Consider the following 24,620-nt stretch of genomic DNA (forward strand, 5'->3'; position numbering starts at 1 on the left):
TGAGAGGGGATTGGAGGGTTATGGTCTGAGAGCAGGTAGATGAGACTAGGTCAGAGAGAGTGGTCGGCGTGGACTGGTAGGGCCAAACGGGCCTGTTTCCGTGCTGTAGTTGTTATATAGTTATATGGTTATTAGTGAGAGAAAACGTTTTCACCAGAGAGTTGTGTATTTGTGGAATTCTCTGCCACAGAAGGCAGTAGAGGCCAATTCACTGGATGAATTTAAAAGAGTTAGATAGAGCTCTAGGGGCTAGCACAATCAAGGGATATGGATTACTGATTGTGGATGATCAGCCATGATCACAATGAATGGTGGTGCTGGCTGGAAGGGCCAAATGGCTGCCTCCTGCACCTATTTTCTATCTTCTATGTTTATGTCTAGTTTGATTTACAAGACATAAATCCTTCTCATTGAGACATTTAGCTATCCTGTAAGTTTACATTAACTATGAGGTATGTACTCAAATTATCCAGAGTAACCTCAGGAGTAATTAAACACTCCAGACAGTAGGAGTCATGTAATATGGCTGTGTTTTTATTTTACACAATTGGGTTCAGAACTGCATTTACTGTTTTGCTTCATGCAACAATTTTTATATTCCCAACAAAGAATTGATATTCTTAATTTTCTTTTAGAAAGACCCATGATCTCCCATGTTTCTCTCTCCATGGCTTTATTAATTGGCTGTGTGGTTAATGGGATTGTGTTAAACTACTATATTTTCATTTAAGATCTGTTTCAATCAAACTAATGTCGATTTTGTAACGGATTACCCCCTGTCATGCCAAAAAGCCTAAAGCAAGGGGAGTTAATCCATATCAATATCAATTAGTATCAATGGAAAGTCTCAGTCCTTTAACCAGACTCACAGTAGCTCCCGATCCCTGACTGGAAATGAAAATGCCATTGTATTCTGATGATGGAATGCAAATTGCTGCACCTGGATTAACAGAACCTTACTCATTGTCTGGAGTGTTTAATTACTCTTTTACCTGATCCAAGATCTGCCTGATTTTTAAGGGAGGAGGCAAGGGAATGTGTATCTGAAGAACTGTCAATTTAATAAGTACAACAATGGTGTGGTCAGTGTAAATAATATTAATGTCGTTGGTGAAAATATTTATTACAATATTTTATTCTGCTTATTAATAGCATGCAACCTTTCATGAACCAGCTTGACATTTAGATGTGTGAGCTTCCAGTTTGCTAGATTTTCTGGGTATTCTCCTACTCTCCATAATTCTGCTGTAGCCATTTATACTTCCAGCATCTTCCACCTTTATTATTTTTCCAGCACCTGCAGTTTTTATTACTTTCATATTATGTATTTAATTTAATGTACACTTTGGAACTTCTATTTCTGCATTTTGTTCTATTACCATTCCTGATGCCTGGTAGCTTTTGTCGGGTCACCAATTCCAGCATGATGTTTGGTTCTATATCCACAGATTCAGTTGCCCGACTTGCTGAGTGCTGCCAGTATTTAATTTTATGGTATTGACACATAGTAAGGGAGAATCCTGCTGGTTCTATTGGTTTACAGAAAAGTTTGACTTATAATAATTAAAGAGTTATTTAAAAACAAAAAGGATGACCTGGCATCAGGAATAACATAGTGTAGGTTTACCTTTATGATTAAATATATTATTTTGCTCCATAAATTGTCACAGATATTATAATTTGATCACGCCCAACAATTGTGTTCATCATAAACTGGTTCCCTGATGAGTAAACACAAAGTCAGATATAAATAAACCAGCATCATCTGTAAATTGGGACTCTTGGGCATCTTAATATAACTTCTGTTAAACTATACTTAACTGGTTGTGGCATTTGCAACTGATTTCACTTGTAAACATTGGCGTATGTGCATGTTACATGCGCATACAGCAAAAGCAATCACAAATGAAGGTTGGGCATAGATTTTTGTCGTGTATCAAGCAAAAGAAGTGACGAGTATTTTGACAACATTGGCCTTTTTGAATAGACAAGACTTGAAGATAATTGACTAGCAGTTTGAATAAATTTTATTTTTTTGCCAAAGGCCTTAATAACTGAATTCTGGTGCTTGGTAAGAATATATACTTTACATGATGGCTGCAGTTGATATCTGAAACATGGAGATTCTGGGGTTATGTATGTGAGCCAAGGATTAACAGCCTAACTGAATGACTTTAGAATTGCTTTTAACATTTGGTACATTTCTTTGATTTCTTGCATGTGTTAATCTGACTGTGTGCTCAGCACAAACCTAAAAGTGGCCTGGGATATAAAAGTGTTTAAAAGTGTTCACTGCTTGGGAGGGAAGGGGGGAAGAGGAGGTGTGTGGTGGGGGGGGGGGGTTATGGTTGGTGAAATGGGAATGGAGGAGGGGAGGTCAGATTTCATACTATGTACCGTGGCTAGTACAAATACGTTTGAAGGTGCCCTAACTTTACGTCACATGCCAGCTTTTGCAAGTTAGTTGTTTTTGATTTGGGGTGTTGAATAATGGTTTTGTTCTTAACTTCCCTTTTTCTTTCTTTATTTGGAAGGGGCTGTACAGAGTCTTCATACGTGCGTCACTCCTCTGAACTTCCTGTCCCACTCCACTGTTTACGGACACTGTCATCTGCTCAGAAAAGGGCAAGGCTCGAAGTAAACACAAAGGGGAAGGCAGGTAAGAAAATTGGGGTAGCTGTTTGCTTTTAGCGGGTTGCCTTTCTGATACAAAATCTAACTTTAGGGATATTGCTGCTTGTTTTCCTCAATGTAATTTAATTGGGAAATATTATATACAAATCAAACGCAGCCTGTTAGTAACATATTAGTATATCAATCACTGGAGATGTTCTTCCAGTCACTTCTCTGCTCCCTCTTATATTGTTACTCACTAATGCAATTTAACAAGAGCTTGTGCGCCTTGCATTAGTGTCTAGAAAGCACCCAGTTTAGTAGCCGTTATTATATAAGCACTATTCCTTTAACTAGGTCAGAGAGTTTAACAGTATGTGGCACAACGAACTTTTACGTCTAAAGCGATAAAAGCTTTGAAGGGTGGAACAGCTGGAGAGGAGACTGCACTCAGCTTTCACGGAGATGAAAATAATCTACTGTGAACATAATCAACTTGCATCGGCAGCTTTATATAGAAACCTGTATGTTGAAGCTGTAGATACATTGATTTTATTTTAAAGTATAACTTTAAAAAACTGCTGAAGAAATTGAGAGAATCAGTCCATGCCTACAAAGAGTTAACTTATATTGGACCATTACGCTTTAGATCAACAGAGTCATTAAGTAAATTGTGCTAAGAATAAGTGAAAAGAATCTGCACGTCAATATGATGTGATTTCCTGCACCTAAATTCTGGCATTGCGTCGAGCTTGATTTGACCTTGTCTGCAGCGGCACCAGATGAAGCTGTTGCCCCTGAACCAGGCCAACGCAGGGAGGTGAGACTCCAAGAAACCAAGGCAAATTTTAGATAAAGCATCACTCCACTTCTTTCCATCAAGGGACAAGGGGTAAAAGGAAGTATACTCGCCTTCTGCCCAAGATGTGGAATGTCGTTGGACCTAGTGCAGAGGCTGCGTATGGTGGGGGCACTGAGAGTGGAGTGCAGGGCTGGCAGTGCATGTTGAAGTCTTGAGAGAAAGGCAGAAGCAGGGAGAGGAGCCAGAGTTCTCTCACAATCATGTCGTATTCAGCCGGCTTTGAGGATCCCGTAAATGTGGAGAGCATGCCAATTAATATTTGCAAAGCTCATCCTGATGCACATGAGCTCCTGGAGCAGCTCTTTCAACTGAAGAGAAAGTTCAGGGAAGTCAAAAAACGCTACCGACAAGAGAAAGAAGTGTGGATGAGAGAAAAGGAAATGATGCTGAAGAAAGTTGCTGGAATCCAAGTAAATAAAATGCAGTAGGCTTCATTTATTGTTCACTATATCTGAATGTAACGGTTGTGACTATTCAGAGAAGCTATCATTTATTTCTTTACTTAAATTTCTTATGTTATATATTACATTATGTAATGCATTATACTAAATTTACAGGCAATCTTTTTAAACCAAAACCTGTGCTATAGTTTGATAAAGGTGGATATGGAGACAAATATATTTTGCAGCTTATTTATTTTGAATTTACAATTATATAAGTTGTTACTTTCCTTTGATAGAGATAGCTTGATTTATTTTACCTTTTTAAAACACTTGAAATACTTTACATGCAGTTAAGGGACTTTAAAAGTTGCTGCCAAAGTGCCAATTTTTCTCTGTGCATGTAATCCAAATGCTCCTTAATGTTTTTTTAGCTTTCAATCATTGCATCCTTCAATTTACCAAATACTCTCATTCATCTCTCCCATAAATATCATGATATTTTAAATTGGTGCTGTGGGTGGTTGAGTAAAGTCAAGCCTTTAACTTCTAAGATAAAATGTAATTAAATATTGTAATGTAATAAATATTGACAAGGCATATTTTGTTTGATCATTTTGAATAGCTCATGTAAAATTATTCCTCTGTACAAAGAGAGCTCTGTTTTCCGGCACGTGCTATACTTGATGGATGCCGGTTAATTAAATATTCTGTTGACCCAACATCGGCCCAGGTGCCCCTTCATTGCTGCTCCCCTGTCAGCCCAGGCATTCTCTGTAAAGTGTCAGACATTAGAACATGGTGGTCAATGAACTGCTGGGTAACTGGCTCTTTCACCACAATTAACCATGAGAATTATTATGTACAGTGCATGACCTATGCCATCAGTAACAGTTGCAATTATATCTCCATAAATTTTAAATATGTTGTCATTAAGACCACAAGGAACTTTCATTTGTATAGCAAATACCCTAACATGCTAAAATATTTCACAACCACTTCAATATTTTTAAAGTATTGATACTTTTGTAATGTAGGAAATATGGAAGCTAAATTGTGTACAGCAATAGATACAAGCATAATGGGATAAATGACTAATCAATCTATTTTAATGCTATTAGTTAAGAGCTAAATGCTTGGACAGGATCTCATAAAAACTTATTTGCTTCACATAGTGTCTAGATCTTTTAAGTGATTGTGTGATAGAAATCATGCCACATTTTTTAACAGAATATATTGGAATGTGAGCATAGATTGTACGCTCATGGAGCAGATATAAGTGCTGGGCAAAGGAAGGGTTTGAACTTCCATCACTACTCTGCTTTCATTTATTTGTTTTGGGAATCTGGATTTACTAGGCCATTTCCAAGCGTTTTTAAGAGTCAATGGCATGAGTTGGTCTGGTTAGCAGCTAATCGGAATAATGATAGCAGACTTCCTTCCTTGAAGGATGGCGTGTCACTGGCAATGTGTTGATCATTATTGCATTTGCACAACCTATTTGTATTTTACCTTGTACTACTCAGTAGTTGAATATCTGTGCTATATATTATGAAATTAAATAGATGATGGAATTAAATGTTACTGACAATGTGAGGCAATTTCAGTCAGAAAGAGTGGTGTTTGCACTATACCTGAAATAGAGAAATCAGTTCAAGACCAAATCTTATAGGAGTAATTATCATAAGCTTTAAAACATAGGAAAATAACTGCAGATGCTGGTACAAATCAAAGGTACCACAAAATGCTGGAGCAACTCAGCAGGTCAGGCAGCATCTAGGAGAGAGGGAATAGGAATAAGCTTTAACATAAGCTTTAAGCTTTCATTAATCATGTTTTGCTGACTGGTTAGCATGCAACAAAAACAAAAGCTTTTCACAGCACACGTGACATTAAACTAAACTAAGCTAAAGCCCACTCTGTAAAGCAATCCAGCCACTAATCAGAAATTTAACTGTCACAATTAAAAGAACAACTTGAAGTAACTTAACTTCCCAACCCCCACAAACCAATACTATCCTTCTGACCCACATTTCGCCTACTGGAGAAAGCTTCAACTTGGAGTACAATTGAAATTCAGTAAACCCTCGTGGTAACAGATTTTGGTTGTAGCAGACGGACCTGCCGACTTTTACCGGCAGGCCAGGCTGTCGATGCCACCCTGACTCGCATAGTTGCCTCGGCCACTTCCAGGCCACGCCTGTGCCGCCATCGCCAACCCTTACCTGCTGTCCAGCCTGCGACCAATAACTGCTGATTTTCACCTCTCCCCCGGCCACCAGCAGGCCGGGGCCGTCGACTCACCTGGATTCCAGGTTCAGTTCCAAACCAAGAGTGTGAAGAAGGGTCTCAACTTGAAATGTCATCTATTCATGTTCTCCAGAGATTCTGCCTGACCTGCTGAGTTACTCCGGCATTTTAGACAATAGACAATAAGTGCAGGAGGAGGCCATTCGGCCCTTCGAGCCAGCACCGCCATTCAATGTGATCACAGCTGATCATTCTCAATCAGTACCCCGTTCCTGCCTTCTCCCCATACCCCCTGACTCCGCTGTCCTTAAGAGCTCTATCTAGCTCTCTCTTGAATGCATTCAGAGAATTGGCCTCCACTGCCTTCTGAGGCAGAGAATTCCACAGATTCACAACTCTCTGACTGAAATAGTTTTTCCTCATCTCAGTTCTAAATGGCCTACCCCTTATTCTTAAACTGTGGCCCCTTGTTCTGGACTCCCCCAACATTGGGAACATGTTTCCTGCCTCTAACGTGTCCAACCCCTTAATAATCTTATACGTTTCGATAAGATCTCCTCTCATCCTTCTAAATTCCAGTGTATACAAGCCTAGTCGCTCCAGTCTTTCAACATATGATAGTCCCGCCATTCCGGGAATTAACCTAGTAAACCTACGCTGCACGCCCTCAATAGCAAGAATATCCTTTGTGTCCTTTTGTGTACTTGCCAGCATCTGCAGCTCTTCATTTCTACTAATTAAACACTGATAATCCCCAGATGAAATTCAGATGTGAAGTATAAACTTTATATTTACATTTCTTTTTGTTTATCAGATTTCAACTATATTTGTAGTTGCCCTGCTCTGTGATTTTAGTTTGTATAAATAACAGTGGTAAAAAGGGACAAATGGGCAATTAGGTGGGATATATCCTCAGGATGGGATCTATCCAAGGTTATTGAGGCAAGAAATCAAGCTGGGGCTTTAACAGAGATCTTTGCATCATTCGTGGCCACAAGTGAGGTCCCAGAGGACTGAAGAATAGCCATTGTAATTCCATTATTTAAGAAGGGCATTAAGGATAATCCATCAAATTACAGGCTAAGAACCTTTCATCTTGGTGGGGAGGCTATTGGGAGAGGATTCTTAGGAATAAGATTTACCCAACATTTGGAAAAACATGGCCTTTTATTAGAGTCAGTCAGCATGGGTTTGTGCAGGGCAGATCATGACTTACTAACGTGACTGAATTTTTTGAGGATATGATGAAGATAATTGATGAGGATAAGGCAGGAAATGTTGTCGACATGGACTTTGGTATGGTATTTGACCTGGTCACACATGATAGACTGATCCAAAAGATTTAGAGAAATGGGATTAATTTTGACTTGGCAGATGAAGTTTAATCCAGACTAGGCAGTTGGAGTTTAATCCACTCCAGTGTGAGGTGTTGCACTTTGGGAAGTCAAATGTAAAGGGGAGGTATACAGGAAATGGAAGGATTCTTAGAAGTATGATGTGAAGAGGGATCTTGGTGTACAGGTCCATAGCTCCCTGAGGTAGCAATGTAAACTGAATGGATGTTGAAAAAGGCATGTGCTATGCTGGTGTTCATTGGTAGGGGCATCAAGTGCAAAATTCAGTAAGTCATGTTGCAGTTGGATAAAACTGTAGATAGGCCACATTTGGAGTATTGTGTGCAGTTCTGGTCACTGCATGACAAGAAGGATGTTGGGGCTTTGGGGAGGATTTGAAACAGTTCATTGTTGTCTGGATTAGTAGCTAAAAAGAGAGGTTGGGCAAACTTAGATTGCTTTTTGTAGAGTGTTGGAGGCTGAGGGGAGACCTGATATGTTTATAAAATTATGAGAGGCATAATTAGAGTAGAGTCTTTTTCCCAGCATGGAATTGTTGAATAGGTGAGAGGGGGAAAGATCGAAGGAGTTCTTCAAGACAAGTTTGTGTTTAGACAGAAAGTAGTATTTGCCTGGACTGCATTGTCAAGAGGAGGTGGAAGCAGACATGGTAGAGGGACATTTGGGCAGGCACTTGAATATGTAGGGGATGGATAGATATCGACCATGTGCAGGCAGCTAGGAGTAGTTTACGTTGATATCATGGTCAGCACAGACCTTGTGGGCCAAAGTGCCTAATTCTGTGCTGGACTCTTCAATGTAAAAGGTAGTTAATGACAAAATGGTGTACTTTACTGCAGATCAATATGCTGACATTCATTCGTTTATTTCTGCAATAAGCAACCCACATTCCACAGACCCATTGTTTCTGCCTGCTCCTGTCCCATGGAAATGATTTCCACATACCTTGACACTATCCTATCCTCCCTAGTCCAATCTCTTCCGACCTATGTCCAAGATACCTCACATGTCCTTCATCTCTTTAATGACTTCCGCTTTCCGAGCCTACACTCCCTCATTTTTACTATGGACATTCAGTCACTCTACACCTCCATCTCCCACCAGGAAGGCCTTAAAGCCCTCTGTTTCTTCCTCGACCACAGAACCATCCAATGTCCCTCCAATAACACTCTGCTCCGTCTTGCGGAGCTGGTCCTCACCCTCAACAACTTCTCCTTTGATTCCTCCCACTTCCTACAAGTCCAAGGCGTAGCTATGGGCACCTGCATGGGCCCCAGCTTTGCCTGTCACTTTGTAGGGTACGTTGAACTATCCCTGCACCAGGCGTACACTGGCCCTATCCCAGAAACCTATCTCCATTACATTGATGACTGCATCGGTGCTACCTCCTGCACCCATGCAGAACTCTTCGACTTCATCACCAATTTTCATCCCGCTCTCAAATTTACTTGGACCATCTCGGACACCACCCTCCACTTTCTTGATCTCACAGTCTCCATCACAAGAAATAGACTATTAACTGATGTCAATTACAAACCCACTGACTCCCACAACTAGCTTGACTACACTTCTTCCCAACCTGCTTCCTGCAAAGACTCTATCCCCTACTCCCAATTCCTCCATCTATGCCGCATCTGCGCCCAAGATGAGGTGCTCCATACTAGGACATCCGAGATGTCCTCATTCTTTTGGGAACAGTGGTTCCCCTCTCCCATCATAGATGAGGCCCTCACTCATGTCTCCTTGGTACCCTGCAGCTCTGCCCTTGCTCCCCCTCCCCACAGTCGCAACAGAGACAGAGTCCCCCTAGTCCTTACCTTCCACCCCATCAGCCGTTGCAGACAACACACACAATCCTCTGAAATTTCCACCACTTCCAATGGCATCTCACCACTAATCACATTTTCCCATCTCCACCCCTTTCCGCCTTCCGCAGAGACCATTCCCTCCGCAGCTCCCTAGTTAACTCATCCGTTCCTACTCAAACCACCCCCTCCCCAGGTACCTTCCCCAGCAACCGCAGAAAATGCAACACCTGTCACTATACCTCCTCCCTTGACTTTGTCCAGGGACCCCACAGTCCTTTCAGGTTAGGCAGAGGTTCACTTGGACCTCCTCCAACCTCATCTATTGTATCCGTTATTCAAGATGTGGATTCCTATACATTGGCAAGTCCAAACGCAGACTGAGCGATCGTTTCGCGGAACACCTTCGCTCAGCCCGCATGAACCAACCTGATCTCCCGATTGCTGGACACTTTAATTCTCCTTCCCATTCTTACACAGAACTTTCTGCCCTCAGTCTCCTCCATTGTCAGAGTGAGGCTAAACACAAATTGGAGGAACAACATCCCATATTTCGCTCGGGCATTGATTTTGCTCACCAGATTGCCCCTGCATTCCCTCTCTCTCTATCCCTCCCCCACCCAGGTCGCACTAGCATCTTATTTTAGCCCCACAAACAGCTTACAATGGGCCTGTTTCCTTTATCATCGTTATCATCACCCATTCCTTCTCTCCAGAGATGCTGCCTGAGTTATTCCAGCTTTTTGTGAAGCAGCCAATACACAATCCTCCGAAATTTCCGTCACCTCCATCAGGATCCCACCATTTATTAAGCATGGAATTTAATTTAAGAATGGTAAAATGAGTACTTATCCTTGGGTTTTGTACACTAGGTAACTTTTATTCATTTTAAGGAAGCATATTAAAGATGATTCCCTCTGGGTAGATCATAAGATATAGGAGCAGAATTAGGCCATTCAGTGTGCATAATAAAATCATAAATCATTCATTATTAATGTATTTATAGATTTGCCACAACTAATATAGTGAGAACATTTTTTCCTCATATTTTTAATTGTCTCCATTGAAGTCCAGATTTAATAGGCTGAATGCCCACTGCGTGTTTTTCCAGTTGAAATGAATGTTGCAAATGTCAATGAATAGCAGGACTAATATTTAGAGCAAATAATTATTTTGTTTAAAAAAAATATAAGGTTGAATTCAATGTTGGTTATCTATCTATATTTATTCAACCATATTGTGACAATGATCAAAAGGTTTGCTTATTCAAAACTGAGTAAATTACTTGCATATCTAATTTAGAGAAATAACATTCATGGTATCTGTAGTTTGAGTTTAAACTTCCAGGCCATGACAACTAGATTCGATGTGGCTTTTGGACAGAAAAGGCATTTAAATAATGAAAAGAAATGACTAAAGATCTTTATTGTGTGATAATTAATTAAAAGGTTGAGATAATGTAAAATAAAGAAAGAAGAAAAAATAGTTGCTCTTGCCTTTTTATTCAAGGTCAGCAGTTCCTTATTACATGATTGAGTTTATGCATTTAATTTACTGATGATTAGCATAAGATTCAGAGTCCAGATGAAAAACGTGAAGCACTCATCAAAGTCCTTTTTTTCTCCCCAAATGAATGAAAGCTAAAAGCAAAGAAAAGCAAACAGTGCATGGAAATAACACCTCGCAAAACAAGGGATTCGCTTGTGAAGGAACAGCAGTGTTTGCTGGCAACCATGGATCTGAAAAAGCAGTTGGAAAACACCGAGAGAAATTGGAACATGGAGAAGATGGAGTTACTTAAGTGCTTTGATAATGAAAGAAAGGAATGGGAAAGTCAATTAATGGATATGCAGAGGAAGATAGAGCAGGTATCTGTAATGCAATGATCAACTGAATGGGCAAGAGTGCCTAAGTATTTGTGACAATCATAGATAACTTGAGAATTGTAGAATCACAAAACTTATCTATTTTGTGAAATAATTCATGTCATGTGAACACATATTTTTCAATCTGCATAGATTTACTGGGACGTAAATTCAAGACAAGAATGTAAATTGAATGGACAAAGAAATGAACAAGGACAAAGAAAAAACGCAAGAGTTGATTTATATGCTTCCTGTCTCAGATGCTATGAATCGAGTGATACAAGAGACCAGCATCATGTGCATAGTGTAGGTGTGCATGCAGTTAGGATTGATGTTGTGAATTTAGATGAACATAAAAACTAGAACCTAATCAACTCTTCATGCTGTTCAGTAAGATTATTGCTGATCTTTTGCCTAAATGCCACTGTGTACACCAACTTGCATAGTTCCATTTAATATCTAAAAATTAACAGTCTCTGTCTTGAATATACTGGGCCTTCATAAAGAGCTTTGAAACTAAATTCCAATAATTTGCTACCTTCTGGGTGAAAACATTTCTTCCCATTGGTATTGTGACTAGCCAGCTTTTCTTGCGTGCTAACCAGTCAGTGGAAAGACAATACATGATTACAATTGAGCCATCCACAATGTACAGATACATGATAAAGGGAATTGCATAAATAATGTTTAATCCAAGTAAAGTCCGATTATAGATGGCCCAAGGGTCTCCAATGAGGTAGATAGTAACTCGGGACTGCTCGCTAACTTGTGGGTAGGATGGTTCAAGTGCATAGTTCACTGATTACTGTTGTCAGTTCCTTAACAATGGATTCCAGCATTTTTTCTGCTACTAAATTCGTGTTGGCCAGACTATAGTTTCCTGTTTTTGCTCTTCCCCCTTTTTAAAGTTATATATTTGGTACATTCCATCTGTGGGAACTGACATTTGGAAGGTGATAAACTGCACACCCATTATCTCCACAGCCACTTCCTTAAAAAGCATGCAGGTTGGTGGGTCCAGTAGGTTTATTACCTCTCAGTAATATTAATTTCTCCTTTACTTTTTTTAACCCAATGCTAATTTCTTTGAGCTCCTTGTTCACTGTATAATAAAAGACCTTTAGAGATCAGTGATTTCAAAGATGCTTTCTATGTCTTACATGAAGAGGACCACAAGACATACATTTAATTTCTCTTCCATTTTCTTATTCCCAATATTATTATTTTTGTTTCAGCTAAAATTCGCATGGATCTAACTAATCCTTTCCTTTTTATCACTCTACAGAAACTTTTTAAATTTCATATTTCTTGCAAACTTATTTTCATATTCTGATATCCCCACTACCCTCAGGCAGAAGGTATAGAACCTTGCAAGTGCATAACACCAGCTTCAGGAACCCTTCTTCCCTTCTGTCTGGCTTCTGAATTACTCTTCCATAAGCTGTAATACTGTCCAATTTGCCTCTACTCAATTGCAGACATTATCTATGGAACTGCTGCACTACAATGCTGAGAACTATATTCTGCACTCTGTGTCTTTCTCTTTGCTCTACCTGTTGTACTTGAATATGGTTTGGTTCTATGTACTTATGTATAGTATTATCTGATTTGATTGGATAGCATGCTAAACAAAGCTTCCCACTGTACCTTGGTGCACGTGGCAATAATAAACCTAAACCCCAAATTAATGCTCCGATATTCTTTGTAGAATTATGAATGTTTCCCAATTTGCAGATGCTATATTTTATGGCAACATGATATGCATTTTTCCTTTTATTTAATTTAACTGTAATTTCCCTTATTCTTGTTTTCTTTATTTCAAAAGGCATATATAAACTTTGTATGAATTCCTTAAATGTTAGCTGTTGTTTGTTCACTGTCCTAACTTTTAATATAATTTCACAATCTACTACAGCCAACTCATCTCATGCTTTTTTTAGTTTGCTTTATTCTGCTTAAGTTTGTATGCTGTTGTTTTCAGATTGAACTAAATTGCTCCCAATTTTTACGGAACTTATTATCAAAGTATAATCACTGTCCCCTAAAGGCTCATACAGACCAAGACATGGAAAAGAACACAAATGACTCATTGTCCATTGAAGAACTATCACTTGAAAGTTTTGAAGAGGGTGGTCACAGTCAAAATGTGGGCAGTCCAGAGAATGGTAAAAACAAATGCTCCAGTGTATTGAATGCAGTAAGTAACCTTCTTTAAATTATATTATGTCTAGCGGTGTGTAGTTGACATTTGGGCTCCCTTACATCTTGTAATTTTTATTTCCGCAGGCTTTACAAGAAATAGCAAAAGTAAGTGAAGAATTATGCAGTTACCAGAAGGAAGTCCAGAATAAAATAGGCACCGTAAGGTATCACCAATATGTCAGAAACATTACAAATTGCAGTTTCTATTTCTTTATGGTACTCAAGTTAAAATGAAGGACTTGTTGAATAAGTGCATTGCGTTTGAGAGAGGGGGGCAGTTGAACTATGTAAATTTAACCGGGGATAACATAGACTTTGAAAAGATTCACTTTAGGGGACCAGTGAATCAACATGTAATATTGAAATATCATTAGCTTTGACTGGGGAAAATAAATTATACCCTTCCCTCAACAGAAGCAGTATTAACAGCATTCAGAAATCATGTAAATGGGACCAATACTCTGCCAAGGCCTGCTGGATCTCCCAGTTTCTAACCATTTTAACTCCCAATCCCAGGCTGACCTTTCTGTCTTGGTTCTCTTCCATTGCCAGAGTGAGCACACATTCAAACTGGAGGAACAGCACCTCCACTTGGGTAGCTTACAATCTAACTGTATGAACATTGAATTCTCCAATTTTGGTGGTAACTTACCACCAAACCTCACCTCTTTCCTGTGCCCCACCTGGATGTGTTCCCATTTCTCTCCTCCCACTCCCCTACTGCTTCCACCCGTATTCCTTCCCCGGCGTCTCAATTCACACTTCTACAATGATGATTTACAAAAGTATGTCAGCGGTTCGGGCAGCATCTCTGGAGAAAAAGAATGTTAGAGTATTGTGTTCAGTTTTGGTCACCTTGTTATCGGAAAAATGTTGTCGTTGGAAAGGGTGCAGAAAAGATCTACGAGGATGTTGCCAAGACTTGAGAGCCGGAGCTATAGGGAAAGGTTGGGCATCTAGAACTTTATTCCTTAGAGCGCAGGAGGATGAGGAGTGATCTTATAGAGGTGTACAAGATTGTGAGGGAAATAGATTGGGTAAATGCACAGTCTTTTACCTAGACATAAGTTAAAGGTGAGGGAGGAAGAATTTAATAGGAACCTGAGGGGCAACTATTTTTATGCAAAGGGTGCTAGGTATATGGAATGAGCTGTTGAAGGAGGTAGTTGAGGCAGGTATTATCACAATGTTTAAGAAACATTTAGAGTGGTAAATGGCTAGGATAAGTTTGGAGGGATATGGGCCAAATGCAGGCAGGTGGGACTAGTGTCGGGACGTATTGATTGACATGGTCTAGTTGGGACAAAGGCCTGTTTCCACACTAACACTCTGACCTCTCTATTTCTTTCCTCCTTTAAGAAGCAACTTAAATTAGACCTCATTGGCCAAGTTTCTGATCATTTGCCAAAAATGCTGAAAGACTAGTTGATTAGGGATAGTCAGCATAGTTTTGTGAGTGCGTGATTGTGTCTCACAAATTTGATTTGAGTTGTTTGAAGTAGTAACTAAGGAGGTTGATGAAGGCAGGGCCATGGGCATAGTCTAATAGGACTGCAGCAAGGCCTTTGATAAGGTTCCACATGGTAGGTTGCTCTGGAAGGTTAGATCGCATGGGACCCAAAGAGTGCCAGCTAATTGGATACATAATTGACTTCACAGAGGTTGTTGATGGAAGGTTACTTTTTTTTTTACTAGTGGCCTGTGACTAGTGGTATGCCCCAGGATGCAGTGCTGGCCCCATTTCTGTTTATCATCTGTATCAACAATTTGGATGAGAATGTTCACGCCATAATGAGTAAGATTGCAGATGACACTAAAATAGGTACTGTATATCGTGGGTTATAAAAACTTACAATAGGGTCTCGATCAGCTGGGCAAGTGGGCTGAGTAATATTAATGGAGTTTAAATCAGATGGTGTGAGGAATTGCATTTTGGGAACCTTCATAGTGAATGGCAGAGCCCTGCGCAGCGTTGTAGAGCAGAGCGATTCATGAGTGCAGGTACATAGTTCCCTGAAAGTGGCATCAATGGTTGATTGGTGTTGAAAAAGGCTTTTGGCTGCTGACTTTCATCAGGCAAGGAAATGATTATAGGATTATAGAAGTTGGAACATTATGTTACTGTTGTACAAAATGTTGGTTATGTGCACTGTGTACTGAGGTCAGTTTTGGTCACTCTATCACAGAAAACATGCCATTAAGCTGGAAAGAGTGCAGAGAAGATTAATGAGAAAGTTGCCAGGACTGGAGGGTCTGTGCTATCAGAAGAGATTGGGTAGTCTATGACTTTAGTCCTTGGAGCACAAGAGCCTGAAGGATGATCTTATGGTGGTGTATAAGATTAAGAGTGGAATAAATAAGGTGAATGCACAGAATCTTTTACCCGTTGTAGGGAAATCAAGAGCTAGAGGCATAGGTTTAACGGGAACGATTTAATAGGGACATAGGGATCAACTTTTTCACACAGTGGGTGATGGGTATAGGGAATGAGTTGCCAGTACATTGAGCTAGTACAGTAACAACATTTAATAGGTATTTAGACAGGTACATGGACAGGAAAGGTTTAGAAGGATATGGGCCGAGCACGGGGTGAATAGAACTAGCTTGGATGGTGCATTTTGGTCAGCATGGATGAATTAGGCCAAAGGGTTTGTTTCTGTGATGTAACCCTATGACTTGAACATCTTAACAACACCATAGTGTGGTGTTAAATTTTATTTACCGACTTTCCCATGAAACATATTGGGACATTCTATTACATTGAATGCATTGTATAATGCTTTGGAATGCATTGGCTTCATAGTTGTACCCTGCCAGCCTTAAATAGATGCCTTCAAACGTACAGGTTTAGATCTCAACAAATAGGAACACAGTGGAATTGAAACAGGTATGTTCTGTTTACCTTTAATGAGACATTATCAAAAGATTTCCATCATCAAAAGAAAAGTTACTATTTGGACATTGATATCTACAATAGCATAGCATAACTATTTTCATTTTATGACATCCAAAAACTCTGACCAGTTGTTTTTACTTTTGGAATCTTACTTTGATGCAGTCCAGCTATAAACTGACCAAGTTTTTCCCAGTGGAAACTAGTCCAGTTTGGATAATAGCTGAAAATTGATTTTGAACGCAGGTACCCTCATTTGTACAAAGTATAATTATTAAACTGAATGATTAAAACATCATGCAATATGTTAAAAAGCTACCAAACTTTGGTCTTTTTTTTAAACCAGAACCACATCCTATCCATACCTGCAAGCACATGAAGAGAAACGTCAGGAAAGAACATTATTAAGAAATGATACCTCCTCAGATGAGAAAAACTTCATGTTAAATGATGTATTTAAAGCATTTCACCCGACACTTTCACAATATCAAATAAGTTCTGAAGATATACATCATGAAGAAAACGGGAATCACTCCACCCAGGATAAATATGTATTTTCTGCTGGGCTTTCAGGAGGAAATGGTATAAATGTCATTTCTCCTACAAATGGAAAAGCTCCACCAATTCCTCCAAGGACATCCTCTTTGTTGCTTGCAAGTTCATTCTTGGTATTTCCACAGGATCATGAGGATTCTCTGAAAGAGGATAGCAGTAACTGTGAAACATATAATCACATCATGGGAACAAGTTACAGTGGCCCTAATGAAGCCATGCTGCAGGAAAATGAAGAGTACGTTCTTAAAAATGCATGGGACTTTAAGGCTTCAGCACCTCTAATTAAGTATGATACAGGTCCTAAATCAAGTATGAATAATTCTAGCTGGTGGTCATGTGATACAACTAACATTGACTTAGGAACTGAAAACAAATATATTGGTCCAAAAGTAAACTTGTTTTCAGATAAAGGTCATTTGCTACCAATGCAAGAGCAGAGTCTGGGAAAAATGTCCAGGCCAAGAAAGTCTCTATCTCCAAAAATTAATGTAGCAGAGAATAACTTTCCAAGCCCTTCAAAGGCAACAGGAATTTTCAGTACCAGTGGTGTGTATCTGCATTCTTCAATCGATGCACCTGCAGCAAAAGCAGTTAGCTTCGGAAAAACTACCATGAGCTTTGAAAGTTGTGACCCCATTGTGCGTGGAAAATCTGTGGTGCAAAGTGCAACAAATCCTGGCCAAGAATCTAGCTTTGCGATCCATTCTGCAGGAAATATCCATGCTACCAGACAATTTCCATCAAAGCATGTGGATAATGCATGTGGATCCCGTAAGCCACTGTACATCACTAACACAAAAATGGCCGAACGGAAGCATCGCCATAGATTTCCTGGCCAGATGGTGGATAATGATAAAAGGCACAGGTTTTCCAAAGTTGACAAGATTCCAAATAGTTTTTCCAATCCAACACATGTGTGGGAAGCAAAATCAAATTTTGACAATGGTTGGACAACATTGAGACGCAATGAAATATCATCAAATTCTTCCTTTCAAATGAAGAATAGCACTGCCAGTTTTGCTGATAATAGAACCAAGCAACACACATCCTGTTCTGATGGAATGCAAGAGAACTCAAAGGGGAACACTGACTTTTTTCAACTTGTGCACCTGAATCAAGAAAAGGAAATGGAGAAAACTTCAAGGCAATCCCACCAGAGGGTCTCAGGACAACAACTTTCACTGCCTGTGGTAAGGAAAAATTTGATGTTCCACATGGTTGATTGCTTTTTACAATGGTTAGTGCCGAGAGTGCACCACAAAGTCCTGCTGACATATAGTTGCTGTGACCTAGGTTTGATCTTTATATATATATATATATTCCTTTATTCGTCCCACACTGGGGAAATTTACAGTGTTACAGCAACAAAGTGGATAGTGACATTATAAATTTATAGACATTTATCACCCCCTCCCCCCCAAAATGTTTAACTCAAGAAAAAGTCATTCTAAAATTAATTTTTAAATAGTTATGAACATGGGCGGCACGGTAGCGCAGCGGTAGAGTTGCTGCTTTACAGCGAATGCAGCGCCGGAGACTCAGGTTCGATCCTGACTACGGGTGCTGCACTGTAAGGAGTTTGTACGTTCTCCCCGTGACCTGCGTGGGTTTTCTCCGAGATCTTCGGTTTCCTCCCACACTCCAAAGACGTACAGGTATGTAGGTTAATTGGCTGGGTAAATGTTTAAAAAAAAATTGTCCCTAGTGGGTGTAGGATAGTGTTAATGTACGGGGATCACTGGGCGGCACGGACTTGGAGGGCCGAAAAGGCCTGTTTCCGGCTGTATATATATGATATGATATGATATGATATGGTAGAACATGGGAAATACAGGCAGTTCTATGCAAGGCTGCTCTCATTAGCATCAGATATGGAAGTTGGGATGTTATATTATAGTTGTACAACACGTTGGTGAGGCTGCATTTGGAGTATTATCTTCAGTTTTGGTCACTCTGCTATGAAAGGATGTCATTAAGCTGGAAATGGTGCAGAGAAGATTGATGAAGATGTTGCTAGGACTCAAGGACCTGAGCTGTAGTGAGAAGTTTAGCAGGCTACGACCTTATTCCTTGGAGCGCAGGAGGCTGAGAGGCGATCCTATAAAGTATAAAGTATAAAGTATAAAGTCTTGAGGGAAATAGATAGGGTGAATGCACAATCTTTGACCCAGAGTTCGGGAAATCAAGAACCAGTGGGAATAGGTTTAAGATGCGAAGGGAAAATGTAATAGGGACCTGAGGGGGCACTTTTTTTTTTTTACAGCAATAATAGTGGGTCTATGTACCAAACTGCCAGAAGAAGTCGTTGGGGCAGGTACTGTCACAACATTAAAAATACATTTTGACAGGTTAATGGGTAGGAAAGGTGTAGAGGGCTATGGGCCAAATGTGGGCCATGGGGCATCTTGGCCGATATGAACAAATTGAGCCAAAGGGCCTGTTTCTGAGCTGTATTACTCGAGAAACAATGATTTGACCGATGTAAAAAAAAATCATAGTACACTGCATCATGGATTATAATCCATTGCTATAATGTTAGCTAGCACATCAGATTATATATTAGATATTGCAGAATTACAGTAATCTTTACTTTCTGCTAACTAACAACGTTCCTGTTAACCTTAGACTTTGCTGTCTGTGACGGGAAGATTAAATGGGATGAGTTTTTCACGTCCTGCTACACCACAGAACCGCCGTTTACCATCACGATGGGCAACAGGTTCACCATCTGCACCAGATTCACTTAAGCGATGTTTACAGAAGCACAATCAAGCTTTCCGACTTGATATAAAAACTTCAATGGTATAATGTGTTACATTGCCCCTTACAGATTAACAGGTATCTTAATGGCTTTCTTAAATAATCCTACATTTCATTCCTATAAAACATTTTACAGTATATGTATCCTTCAATATGGCTTTAAAAGGAAAAGATTGTTGAAATTATGATTGGTAGTCTCCAGTAATTAAATTAAATGTCATAATCTAAACTACATAATTATAAATTGAGTTATAACAAATTAATGTTTCCAATGTTTAATTATTTTCCAACTTATTAAATAATTCAGTGTTATTTTAAAATGTTTATAACATTCTGTATTTTGTTGCAAACTTGTATATCGGCTGTATTCTATGACGAGCAGAAAGCTCAGTTATTTGCATGCTATTGTGTTTGTTCATGCATGAGTAGTTGAAGCTTTGTCTGTGGGCATTTAGGGGGCAGTTGGCTTCCATAGTATATGTTCAAGGTGAGCTGCGGTTTAATTCCAGAAAGCAGGGTCTTTTTTTTCCATTATAATATGTGGAAGTATAAAATAAAGCAAGAAGACAGTCTCATTATTTAATTTTTAAAGTGTTATTATTACTCAAGGCACTTTTAGGAATAAAATGTTGCTCTTAGTTCAGTCTGTAAAAAGAAAGTAAATGTACAATATTAAAAATAAAGCTGACTAGTTCTGGTATATACGTTTCTTTTATATATATATATATATAATTTTGCATTTTATTATATCTTTATCCTAAAACATTGTTTAACTCCTAACATCTACCAGCCTCCTTTTCAATGCTTGGGATTAAGGAAACATCCTCACTGTTTGTCATGAACTCTTCACAGCCTCTTTTGAAACCAGCGACCACAGTTCTATTAGCTTTAAAATAGTTATGGATAACTGGGAGAGAGAATAGTAGTGCTCAGAAACCAAAGCGGTTATCTCTGTAAAGAGACACAGGAGACAGGTAAGATCCTCTTGAGTATTTCTCCTCTATTTTACCTTGGAGAAAGATATGACGACTTAACAGTCCGTATTACATTTGAGGAGGTGCTAGACATCCTAAGGCATATGAATGGAGTAGATAAATCTCACGATCTTGAGCAGATATATCCAAGAACTCTGTAAGAAGCTAGAGAAGCAATTGCAGGTGCTATGGCTGAGATATATGATTCGTCAGTAGACACAGTGAGGTGCCAGAAGACTGGAGGATGGCTAATGTTGTGCCTTTATTTAAGAAGGGCTGCAAGGAATAGCCTGGGAACTATAGAACAGTGAGCCGAACATTTATGGTCGGCAAGTTACTGAAGCTTAAGATTTATATGTATTTGGATTGTCGGGCTGATTAGGGATGGTTAGTATGGATTTGTACCTGTGAAATCATGTCTTACAATTCTGATTGTATATTTTGAAGAAGTAACAAAGAAGATGATGAGAGCAAAGCTGTAGACATTGTCTATCTGAACCATTCCACCACGTGGCGCCGTCAGCGATGGCAGCTTCGCCAACGGTCTGTCTGTCTTTTCGTCTTTTTTGTTATTTTTTGTGTGTTTAAAAAAGTATGTGTTAATGTTCTCTGGTTTGTTTTATGTGGGGAATGGAGGACGGGGTCAGGTGAAACTTTATTTTCAATCTCTTACCTTGCTGGAGATGCGATTGATTTTCGGATCGTATCTCCGATCGCTCTGTGGCCTAACATCATGGAGCTGGCTGCCTTGCTCGAGACAGACTTTGAGCCCCACTGCAGGGCAGTAGACTTTCCATCGGAGCCTGCGATCCTTTGCCTAGGATTGACGCTCCAACGGATTTCGCGTTCGAGGAGCTTGCAGTCTTGGGTAGAGACTGATGTCGGGAAGCTCCAAAGTCACAGGAGGTTTGACCAGCCCTGACCCAGGGTCCAACTGGGGAGAACTGAGCTCCCCCCGATGCGGGAGCTTGATCGCCCTGATGCGGAGGCCCCGACCGCTGCCTAAGGGAGCCAAGATCGTCCCGTCAACGGAAGGCTCGAGCCCCTGACCATGGGAGGATAAAGAAGGGAAGAGATTGAACTTTTTTTTTGCCTTCCATCACAGTGAGGAATGTGGGGGAGTCACTGTGGTGGATGGATTTTGTGTGTCTTGTTGCTTTTTATTGGTATGACTATGGCAAATCAAATTCCTCGTATGTTGTAAAACATACTTGGCTAATAAAGTATGATTATGATAGGAAGGCATTTGAGAACGTTCCATATGGTAGGCTGCACTAGAAGGTTAGATTGCATGGTATCCAGGGAGAGCTAGCAGACTGGGTAGAGAATTGGCTTCATGGAAGGAATCAGAGGGTGGTTTTGGAAGGTTGTTCTTTGGGCTGTGATGTGTACCTCAGGGATCGGGGCCGGGCCCATTGGTGTTTGTAGTTTATAGCAATGATTTGGAAGAGAATGTGGAAGGCAAAATTAGTAAGTTTGCAAGTGATACTAAAGTGGATGGCATCATAGATACCAAAGATGGTTATCAAAAATTACAGCAGGATCTTGATCAGTTGGGCAAGTGAGCTGAGAAATGGTAATGGAGCTTAATACAGATAACTACAAGGTGTTGCATTTTGCAAAGTAAACTAAGGCAGGACTTTCACAGTGAAGGTAGGGCCCTGGAGAGTGTTGTAGAGGAGAGGGATCTTGGAACACAGGTACATAGTTGCTTAAAGTGGTGTCATAGGTAAATAGCGTGGTCAAGAAGGGTTTCGGTACATTGGCGTTCATCAGTTAGGGTATTGAATATAGAAGTTGAGATATTGTGTTACAGTTGTACAAGATGTTGGTGAGGCTGCATTTTGAGTATTGTGTTGCAGTTTTGGTCACCCTGCTATAGAAGGATGTTGTTTAGCTGGAAAGAGTACCGAAGATTTACGAGGATGTTGGCAAGACTCGAGAGCTTGAGCTAAAGGGAGAGGCTGGGACTTTATTGCTTGGAGTGCAGAAAGCTGAGGGATGATCTTATAGAGATCGTGAGAAGAATAGTGCATAGACTCTTTTACCTAGAGTTGGGGAATTAAGAACCAGAGGACATAGGTTTAAGGTGGGAGGAAAATATTTAATGTAACCTCTTCCCACACGGCAATGGGTTTACAGAATGAGCTGCTAGAGGAGGTAGTTGAGGCAGGTACTATAACAACATTTAAAAGACATTTGAATATGTACATGGATAGGAAAGGCCTCAGAGGGGCATGGGCCAAAATGCAGCGTATGGGACTAGTGTAAATGGGCATTTTGGTCAGTTTAGACACGTTGGGCCAGATGGCCCTTTTCCATGCTGCACGACTCCATGATGGTCTCTCCATCTGTGTTGAGTGATTTACAACTTACCGTGATTTTCTGAAGCTTTTGAATATAAATAGGCCCAAGTGGGTTTCATATACACTTTTCCACAGTAAAATGTTGGTACTCTCTTTCATATCTTTGAAGTAATGGATGAAATTCCTTGTATTTCTTCTGTTTTTTTGTTTATTTTGTTTTTTAATTGATGTCTTTTAACATGTTCGAAATAAAATAAAATGAAATGAAATGGAAAAAAAACCCATCTTTATATGTTCTGACTGCAGATAATACAAAACATTCCAAACAAGACAGACTAAGCTTTAAATGAAAGGATGTAATTTCTCAGTCTTTCATTTAAAAGTTTTTATATTGACCCTCTGCTAGCTATTCTTTAATACCAATGGCTTCTGAAAGTGAAATGAAAGGATGCCCATTTTACTTTCCCTTGCTTCCCATTGAAAAGATAGTAATTACTAACTAAATGGCTCTAAATTGTTTTTTTCAAAACACCTGCTTAAAAATCAAAAGAGCAATATGTTCGCATTATATGGTTTTACACTGAAAACATTAAAGAATAACCGGCATTGCACAGTTGATCTGTGGTGTAGTTTGTATGCCCAAAACTCCTGGTGACGCAAGTTTGTACTCATGTTATCCTGCTGCTACCTCTTTATCACATGTCAGCATCATTGGATATGAAGTTGGCAGGGTACTTAGACACATCGGGCTTAGCATACCCAGTTAATTTTGGCACAGAGGTTTACTGGCAACCATTTACCATTGAAGTCAAGGGAAAGCAAAATCAAGTGACATTTAAGAAGGCGCCTTGTCTGGTCGTGTCAGTTTCTCACTAGGATAGGTTTGCGTAAAATTAATTCTCCCTTCCCCCACTTGAAATTATGTTACAACATGTTCTTTTTATTTTTACTAATCTATCTGAGCAACTATGAATAACAAAATCCAATGTTCAAACAAGGGATGGCACAGTGGTGCAGCAGGTAATGTACCACTGCATAGTTTCACAGTTCCACTGATCCTGACCTCCATTGCTGGACTGTGCAGTTTGCCTGTTTTCCCTGGGGCTCTGGTTTCCTCCGACAAGATGTGCTGCCTGGTATAATAATAATAACAAATTATGTCCATTGGCTGCTGTAAATGATTCCTAGTGAAATGAGTAATAGGAAAGTCAATGGGTTTATGGAGAGCGACAGGATTGTTCCGAGCATAGACTCGGGCTGTGCGGCCTTGAGTATTTGCGATACGAGCTTGTAAATTTTATGACCAGGAATTTCTGGTCATTTTTTGCTATTCCCTTGTACATGCTGAACCTTCCCACTATCTGACCTATGTACTGAATGATCTACTTAGAGCTTAAGGGGTTCTTTGGTGTGCTCCCACTATACATCATGAACAATTATGGCATTTCACAGTCAAACCATTCTCAACAACTAGATTTGATGCTGATGGCAAAGAAGCTCTGACTCCAAAAGAACCATAATTTCACAGAGGAGGAATAAATTCGCAACTGTGATTTATTATTTAGCTCCCTGTGACTGAAATAAAAACAGAAAATGCTTGAAATGTTCATAGGGTCAGATAGCAACTAAAAAGATAAAGAGTTAACGCATCATATTAATGACTTATCATTGAAGAAATCAAACATGTTTTAATTTGCAGACAAGTGGAAGGGTGGTGTGAATAAAGGGAGTCTCAATTATAGGGTGGAGACCAAGAGACTGGGTGACTCTCTGGTGGTGGTGGGTGCAGGAAGGTGGAGA

General features: G+C 39.8%; 2 protein-coding genes across 2 annotated transcripts in view; both read left to right on the top strand.

Annotated features, from left to right (window-relative positions):
• The window catches only part of mtcl3 (MTCL family member 3), a 61,676-nt gene extending 50,748 nt beyond the window's left edge, over nt 1–10,928 (top strand). Inside the window, exons 10-11 of the transcript XR_013547276.1 lie at nt 2,535–2,659; nt 10,906–10,928. The gene's annotated coding sequence lies outside the window, so the exon portion shown is untranslated. The remainder of the gene's footprint in view (nt 1–2,534; nt 2,660–10,905) is intronic.
• LOC144593920 (uncharacterized protein KIAA0408-like) lies at nt 3,165–23,044 on the top strand. Its single transcript, XM_078400053.1, has 7 exons — nt 3,165–3,885; nt 10,906–11,133; nt 11,284–11,436; nt 13,178–13,327; nt 13,417–13,496; nt 16,572–17,970; nt 19,406–23,044. The coding sequence occupies exons 1-7, from the start codon at nt 3,676–3,678 to the stop codon at nt 19,586–19,588; spliced, it is 2,403 nt and encodes an 800-aa protein (XP_078256179.1). The 5' UTR covers nt 3,165–3,675; the 3' UTR covers nt 19,589–23,044.
• Nucleotides 23,045–24,620: the final 1,576 nt, after the last annotated feature.

This window comes from Rhinoraja longicauda, chromosome 5 (assembly GCF_053455715.1).
Source record: "Rhinoraja longicauda isolate Sanriku21f chromosome 5, sRhiLon1.1, whole genome shotgun sequence".
Taxonomy (NCBI): Eukaryota; Metazoa; Chordata; class Chondrichthyes; order Rajiformes; family Arhynchobatidae; genus Rhinoraja; species Rhinoraja longicauda.

Excerpts from the sequence above, each read along its gene's own strand:
- LOC144593920 (XM_078400053.1), top strand. The coding sequence starts at position 3,676 with ATGTCGTATTCAGCCGGCTTTGAGGATCCCGTAAATGTGGAGAGCATG. Across the intron at positions 3,886-10,905 it reads AGAAAGTTGCTGGAATCCAA|CTAAAAGCAAAGAAAAGCAA; the intron begins GTAAATAAAATG and ends AATGAATGAAAG. Across the intron at positions 13,328-13,416 it reads GCTCCAGTGTATTGAATGCA|GCTTTACAAGAAATAGCAAA; the intron begins GTAAGTAACCTT and ends TTATTTCCGCAG.